General features: G+C 34.2%; 2 protein-coding genes across 2 annotated transcripts; both read left to right on the top strand.

Moving 5' to 3' along the window:
• Window positions 1-3,522: 3,522 nt before the first annotated feature.
• Window positions 3,523-5,787, top strand: LOC128279459 (uncharacterized). The gene is made up of 5 exons (XM_053018386.1): window positions 3,523-3,928; window positions 4,019-4,120; window positions 4,691-4,869; window positions 5,261-5,506; window positions 5,626-5,787. The coding sequence occupies exons 1-5, from the start codon at window positions 3,523-3,525 to the stop codon at window positions 5,785-5,787; spliced, it is 1,095 nt and encodes a 364-aa protein (XP_052874346.1).
• Window positions 5,788-6,025: 238 nt separating this feature from the next.
• Window positions 6,026-6,564, top strand: LOC108462493 (uncharacterized). The gene is made up of 2 exons (XM_017762434.1): window positions 6,026-6,395; window positions 6,515-6,564. The coding sequence occupies exons 1-2, from the start codon at window positions 6,026-6,028 to the stop codon at window positions 6,562-6,564; spliced, it is 420 nt and encodes a 139-aa protein (XP_017617923.1).
• The last annotated feature ends 1,479 nt before the right edge of the window (window positions 6,565-8,043 follow it).

Raw genomic sequence — 8,043 nt, forward strand, 5'->3', positions numbered from 1 at the left:
AATTATCTTTGCTCTCAATATCAAATTTGTAACGACCCAAAATTTACAGGTATTGAAAATTTAAATTTTCGGGTCATAATTTCCGCAAAAAGAATCCGTACATATTTATTAGAAATATTTACGAAGCTATTAGTGTAGTTAACTAGACTTTGATTAAGTGAATTAGATTGAATTAAGGCTAATTTAGTGAAAGGACTAGATTAAATATAGGGTAAAAGTTTAATTATAGACTAAAGAAAATTGAAGGGACTAAATTAGCAAATAAGCCTTATGTGACAAGTGTGGAAGAAAATTGAAGGGACTAAATTAGCAAATAAGCCTTATGTGACAAGTGTGTGGTAAGTATAAATACATGTGTATTGTTTTAATTGGTACAAATGTATGTATATATATGTATGTGCTATTATTTAAGAAATAATAATTATAATTTTTTTAAAATATAATATAATAATATAAAGTAAAATAAATAAAATAAATAATAAAAAGAATAAAGAAAAAAAAGTAAGAAATAGAACAGAGAAGTAACGAAAATTGAGGGAAAGAAAGAAAGAAAAAGAAATGGGAAAATTAGGGCTTTGAAGTTTCAAGTTTGATTGGTAAGTCAATTTAATCTCTTTTTTTTGTAATTTTGATGTTTTTGGAATCCTAGAACAAAGCTCTACTTGAATTATGTTGAAATTTATAAAGTTAGTAGATTTTAGATGTTAAATAAGTTGAATAAATAGATGAATTATGTTACAAAGTGATAGAAATTCAAGTTAGAAATGGGAGAAGGATTGAATTGTAAAAGAGATATAAGTTTTGTTATAGTAGGGACTAAATTGTCTAAATTATAGAATTGATGTTTTATATTGAATATGAAGAGCTGAAACTTGTTTAAAGTAGGTATTAAATGAAAATATGAGATTTATTTGAAGAAAAGAATGGTTATGGTGGAAGGACTAAATTGGAATTTTGTAAAAGTTATATGGAAAATAGAAGGGTGTTATTAAATGATATGTATTGATGATTTTAAATGTTAATTTTTCCGTAGCTAATGTAGCACCGAAAACGTCAACAAAGAAGGGAAAAGAGAAAGTAAGCGAAGATAACGAATAAACTCGAGAATTACGGTTTGTATTTCTATAACCAAACTTAATAGTTATTTTGATACATATTATTGATATTATGTATGGCTATTAAAATTAAGGTAAGTATTGATATTCTGGTATTGTGTTGATTTACGTATATTTGAATTAAATGTATATTGATTTTTGATGATGAATTGAAAGCGAAATGAAAACCCTATTAATAGTGTCGGGCTAGTCTAATCCTATGGCATGCCATAGGATTAGAAGTGTTCAGGGATATTCCGACTTTGTGTTGATGAGACACTATAAGTGTCTCCTTACTGTTACTGTTACTATTACTGTTCCGGATTCATTCCGATAAGGTACTATGTGTACCGCTACTGTTACTGTTACTATTATTGTTACTGTTACGGTGTATTCCGACTTCGGCCGATGAAACACTATATATTATCCCGGTGTGTGGGTTCGATCTGTGTATCTATCCAGGTCCGAGTTATGTTAATAAGGGTAAATTATTGCACTGAAGACTGAATGATACTGACTGAATTGTATATCTTACTGGTTTCGATTCTAATGATAAATGTTATTACGAAATGAAGACAATTAATTGAATGTTCATGATGTGTTTATTTATTAAAATCTAAGGTTTAAGTATAAATGCATAATTAAGTATTGGTTTATAGAAATACCACTGAGTATATACTCAGCGTACGGTTTGTTTCCATGCGCAGGACTAGGTACGAAAGAAAGCTAAGGACTCAGCATCCAAGCCAATCCCGGACTCAAAGTGGTGAATACTTTTCTTTTGGTAAAATGGCATGTACGTAGGTTGTTAAGGTGTTATTTTGTACATGATAGTGAATGAACATGAAAGATGTTGAAGCATGGTATGAAATATGCATATTTTGGAAGTTAAATTTATATGAATTTGTTTAGTATGATAATATAGTATAATTTCAATATGAATTGTGGTATCCATGAGGGTACATTGCTTAGATGAGTTAATCTTTAATTGGACATGTATTAAGTATGTTTAATTGAGTTTTGGTTGAATTAAAAGTTGAGGAAATTATTAGCTTAAAGCTTAAGTTATGCAGGGTTGGTAAACATGAGACAAAAGGCTTATTTTGAGTCCACACAGCCTGGCACATGGGCATGTGATCAGACCGTGTGAGACACACGGCTTGCACACGGGCAAGTTGATAGGCCGTGTGTCCCTTGCATCCTTAAATGTGAAGTCAGGATAGTACACGGGCAAAAGACACGACCGTGTGTCTTGGTCGTGTGAAGGATACGGGTTTTAAGCATGGTTGTGTGTCAAAATCATATAAAAATGGCCTAAAAATGGTGAAAAATCATATTACCATGCGGCCTAGCCACATGGGCGTGTGCCCATGCCGTGTGCCCCTCTGATGCCTAAGAATTTGTAAGTCAAATCTGCCCACAGGCTGGCCACACAACCATGGGAACCCCACGGGCTGGCTACACGGCCATGTCCCAGGCCACACGAGCGTATGCCCTTATCTTCAAGGAAAAATTTCCAAAGTTGTCAGTTTAGTCCCGAACCACTTCCAAAACATGTATTGAGCCCGTAGGCCCATATTAGGGATTTTATAATGAAATTTAAAAAGAATTGATTTGGAATGAAAATTTATGACTCGGTTTTGTATAAATGTTAGTGTATAAGTCAGGTAATGCCTCATAACCCTATTTCGGTGATGGATACGGGTTAGGGGTATTATATTTTATGGTATCAGAGCTAACCAGGTTTAGCCGATTCTAGGATTAAGTCGAGTATTAAAAAAAATTCTAGAGGTACATGCCATTTTTATGTTCACTTTGAGTCGGGATTGGATGCTGATTTATATATATTAATTAATTAACTCTGTTTTATAGTGTGTAAAAGATGTTTGACGAAAGTATCGAGTGTACCGATCAAGAAATGCACAGTAGGGATGAATCATGTGATGTAAATGAGTCCAAATCTGTAACCCCCAAGTTTAAACCCGGTAGGTAACCAACCACCGAATACTGGAAGGGATAATACAGAAATATTTAGAATGATCGCCGAAGCTCTTAAAAGAGCCGTAGGAAGTATGCCTACTACTACTTCTACCCCTGCTACCCGACGAGATCCTATACAGAGCTGTGAAAATACGGAGCTACAGAATTTCTAGGATCAAAAGGAACTAATTCAACAACAGCTAAAAATTGGTTAGAGACTACCAAGAGAATTTTGAAGCAATTAGAATGCACACCACAGGAAAGTTTAGTATGTGTTGTTTCTCTGTTACAAGAAAAAGCTTACATATGGTGGGAATCAGTGATTCAAAATGTACCGGGAGAACAGGTAAATTAGGAATTCTGTCAACGGGAATTTCAGAAGAAGTATTTGGGAGAGACATACATAGAAGACCGGAAACAGGAGTTCTTAATATTGAAACAGAGGGACATGCCTATAGTGGATTATGAACGAGAATTCCTGAGATTGAGTATATATGCAACTGAATTTGTACCGACTGAAGTTGACAGATGCAAGCGATTTCTAAGAGGACTGCGAGATGAATTTCAACTGCAATTGATGCCTCTACGGATTACAGAGTTTGTAGACTTAGTAGAAAGAGCTAAAATGATTGAGAAAATGCTAGGAAAGAGTAAAAAGTACAAAACTGCCCGTTCAATTGGAAAACATCCTGGAACTGTTAGTTTAAGTCCGCAATTCAAACGATCAAGGGAATCTTGGGGTAGTGGAAGATTCAGTTCAAGATCAGAAAGAGGAGACAGAAGTCGAGAGAGACAAACTACTGTATCTACTGGCAGTATCAGAAGCCCAACTCAGAATACTAAAATTCCAGAATGTGAATATTATGGAAACAGACATAGGGAAGAATGTAGAAAGTTAACTGGGGGCTGTTTTCATTGTTGATCCACTGATCACTTTGTAAAAGATTGCCCGAAGATTAATAAAGCAGTACCAATGGTTCCTCAGAAATCTGAATCTGCATCTAGAGGTCGAGGTTCAGGCCGAAGTGGTTCAGTTGCTAGAGGAGGTACTAGAAGAACTAGTGAAAATGCTACATAGCAATCGGAAGTAAGAGCTCTAGCCCGAGCATATGTTGTAAGAACTCGAGATGAGGGAGATGCTCATGATGTGGTGACAGGGATATTCTTATTAAATTTAGAACCCGTTTATGTTAATAGATCCAGGATCATCACATTCCTATATTAATACAAAACTAGTTGAGACGGGAAATTTAAAACCTGAATTGTCTAGAGTAAAGATAGAAGTGTCTAGTCCATTGGGGCAAACTATGTTAGTGAATCAGATATGTCGAAGATGTCCATTAATAATTCAGGATAAAATCTTTTCTGTTAATCGGTTGATCCTGTCATTGGCGACTTTGATATTATATTGGGTATAGATTGGCTACCAGAACATGGAGTAATTATGAACTGTTATAGAAAGAAATTTATTGTTTAAAATAAGAATGGTGATCAGATTGAAGTAAATGGTATTCGGACCAGTGGGACTGTTCGTGTTATTTCAACAATTAAAGCTAGTAAGCTTCTTTATCAAGGATGTGCTACTTTCTTAGCATATGTTATTAATTCCAATTCAGCTGAAAGCCAGTGTAGTAAAATTCGAACTGTATGTGAATTTCCTGATGTGTTTCTTGAAGAATTGTCTGGATTATCTCCTGATCAGGAAATTGAATTTGTGATTGAAGTATACCCAGGTACAGATCCAGTGTCAATACCTCCATATCAAATGTCACCTACTAAGTTGAAGGAGCTGAAGGTACAACTGTAAGACTTATTGGACCAAGGGTTTATACAACCTAGTACGTCACCGTGGGGAGCTTTAGTGTTATTCGTTAAAAAGAAAGATGGTTCGATGCGGTTGTGTATTGATTATCGACAGTTGAATAAGGTGACTATTAAGAAAAAATACCCGCTACCTCGCATTGATGATTTATTTGATCAATTAAAAAGATCTTCTGTATTTTCAAAAATTGATTTGAAGTCAGGATATTATCAACTGAAGGTAAAGGAGAGTGATGTACCGAAGACAGCATTTCGTACACGGTATGGATATTATGAATTTTTGGTGATGCCATTTGGGTTAACAAATGCTCCGGTTGCTTTTATAGACCTTATCAGTTTTGATTTTTCAACCGTATTTGGACTAGTTTGTGGTAGTTTTCATTGATGATATCTTGGTATACTCCAAGATTGAAGAGGAGCTTGAGCAACATCTTCGAATTGTTTTACAGACACTACGAGAAAAGCAATTATATGGAAAATTGAGTAAATGTGAGTTTTGGCTATCAGAGGTTGTGTTTCTTGGCCATGTGCTATCGACAGATGGAATTAGAGTGGATCCAAAGAAGATTGAAGCCATGCTTCAGTGGAAAGTTCCTAAAAATGTGTCAGAGGTACGTAGTTTCCTTGGTTTGGCAGAATATTATTGAAGGTTTGTAAATGGATTTCAAAGATAGTTTTACTGATGACAAAATTACTGCAAAAGAATGTTCCATTTGTTTGGAGTGAGCAGTGTCAGAAAAGTTTTGAAACGTTGAAGCAAGTGTTAATAGAAGCACCAGTATTGACTTTACCGGAGTTGGGAAAAGATTTTGTTGTGTACGGTGATGCTTCCTTAAATGGTCTCGAGTGTGTACTGATGCAAAGTGGAAAGGTAATTGCTTATGCTTCATGACAATTGAAACCGCATGAACGTAACTATCCGACTCATTATCTGAAATTAGCAGCGGTGATTTTTGCTCTAAAGATTTTGGAGACATTATCTATATGGTGACAAATGCTATATCTACACTGATCATAAAAGTCTCAAGTATCTTCTGACATAGAAAGACTTGAATTTGAGACAACGTCGATGGATAGAACTTTTAAAAGATTATGATTGTGATATTAACTATCATCCGGGTAAAGCTAATATGGTAGCTGACGCATTAAGTAGGAAGGTTGCAACTGAATTGAGAGCAATGTTTGCACAGCTCAGTATTATTGATGATGGAAGCCTTTTGGCTGAATTGAAAGTAAAACCAGTAATGTTTGATCAAATCAGAACGGTACAGTTAGAAGATGAAAAGTCAATGAAAAAGGGAGAGAAGGTACAGAATGGTATGATAGAAAATTTTAGCATTGATGAGTATAATTGTTTGAGATATCAGAATCTACTATGTATTCCAACTACTTCAGAGTTGAAAGAGTTAATACTCCAAGAAGCACATGATAGTTCTTTTGCATTACATCCAGAAGGAACAAAGATGTACTGTGATTTACGAGAACTGTATTGGTGGCCAGGTATGAAAAGAGATATAGTGGAATATATGGCTAAATGTTTAATATGTTAGCGAGTTAAAGCTGAACATTAGGTTCCAACTGGTTTACTTTAGCATATTAATATTCCTGAATGGAAATAGGACTGCATCACGATGGACTTTATAATCGGGTTACCATTGTTAGCAAGTAAGAAAAATGCTATTTGGGTGATTGTCAATCGACTTACAAAATCAGTTTATTTTATAGCAGTCAAAACGGATTGGTTACTACAAAATTTGGCAGAAACTTATGTCCGAAAAATTGTGAGATTACATGGTTTTCCTGTATCGATAATTTCTGACTGGGATCCACAGTTTACATCAAGATTTTGGAAAAAGTTGCATGAATCTCTTGGTACTCGACTTCATTTTAGTACAGCTTTTCATCCACAGACTAATGGATAATCAGAATGATTCATTCAGATTTTAGAAGACATGCTTCGAGCTTGTATTATTGATTTTGAATCAGGTTGGGAACGTTATTTATCGTTAGCTGAGTTTGTATATAATAATAGTTACCAATCAAGTATTCAAATGGCGCCGTATGAAGCTCTATATGGTCGGAGATGTCGATCACCGGTGTGTTGGACTGAATTACATGAAAGAAAAGTGGTTGGTCCAGAGTTGATTCAAAAAACAAAAAGTACTGTTGAAAAGATTCGAGAAAGATTGAAAGCAGCTTTTGACATGCAGAAATTGTATGTAGATCTGAAACGTCGGGACATTGAATACTTAGTTGGAGACAAAGTATTTCTTAAAGTCTCTCCTTGGAAGAAAATATTGAGATTTGGTTGAAAGGGTAAATTGAATCCACGATACATTAGACCGTATGAGATTATAGAAAGAATTGGACCGGTGGCATATCGTTTAGCTTTACCTCCAGAATTACAGAAGATTCATGATGTTTTCCATGTTTCTATGTTAAGAAGATACAAGTCTGATCCTTCTCATATGATTTCAACTGAGGATATAGAGATTCGACCTGATTTTTCATATGAAGAAAAACCGGTTAAAATACTGGCACGTGAGGTAAAGGAATTATGAAATAAACGAGTTCCCTTAGTAAAAGTGTTATGGAGAAGTCATAATATTGAAGAAGCAACGTGGGAATCAGAGGATACAATGAGATCACAGTACCCCCATCTCTTTTCAGGTAAATTTCGAGGACGAAATTTATTAATAGGGAGAAATGTAACGACCCAAAATTTATGGGTATTGAAAATTTAAATTTTTGGGTCATAATTTTCGCAAAATGAATTCGTAAATATTTTTAATAAATATTTACGAAGCTAGTAGTGTAGTTAATTAGACTTTGATTAAGTGAATTAGCTTGAATTAAGGCTAATTTAGTGAAAGGACTAGATTGAATATAGGGTAAAAGTTTAATTATAGACTAAAGAAAATTGAAGGGACTAAATTATCAACTAAGCCTTATGAGACAAGTGTGTGGTAAGTATAAATACATGTGTATTATTTTAATTGGTACAAATGTATGTATATATATGTATTTGCTTATTATTTAAGAAATAATAATTATAATTTAAAAAAAATATAATATAATAATATAAAGTAAAACAAATAAAAGAAATAATAAAAAGAAGAAAGAAATAAAAGTAAGAAACAGAACAGAG

The sequence above is a fragment of the Gossypium arboreum genome, chromosome 1 (assembly GCF_025698485.1).
Source record: "Gossypium arboreum isolate Shixiya-1 chromosome 1, ASM2569848v2, whole genome shotgun sequence".
Lineage (NCBI taxonomy): Eukaryota > Viridiplantae > Streptophyta > Magnoliopsida > Malvales > Malvaceae > Gossypium > Gossypium arboreum.

What these genes read in the sequence shown, in the direction of transcription:
- LOC128279459 (XM_053018386.1), top strand. Translation starts at nt 3,523, where the DNA reads ATGCCTATAGTGGATTATGAACGAGAATTCCTGAGATTGAGTATATAT. An exon ending in TGGTTCAGTTGCTAGAGGAG is followed by an intron (nt 4,121 to 4,690) that starts GTACTAGAAGAA and finishes ATTCCAATTCAG; the next exon opens with CTGAAAGCCAGTGTAGTAAA. An exon ending in TTCCTAAAAATGTGTCAGAG is followed by an intron (nt 5,507 to 5,625) that starts GTACGTAGTTTC and finishes TGGAGTGAGCAG; the next exon opens with TGTCAGAAAAGTTTTGAAAC.
- LOC108462493 (XM_017762434.1), top strand. Translation starts at nt 6,026, where the DNA reads ATGGTAGCTGACGCATTAAGTAGGAAGGTTGCAACTGAATTGAGAGCA. An exon ending in AGAACTGTATTGGTGGCCAG is followed by an intron (nt 6,396 to 6,514) that starts GTATGAAAAGAG and finishes GAATGGAAATAG; the next exon opens with GACTGCATCACGATGGACTT.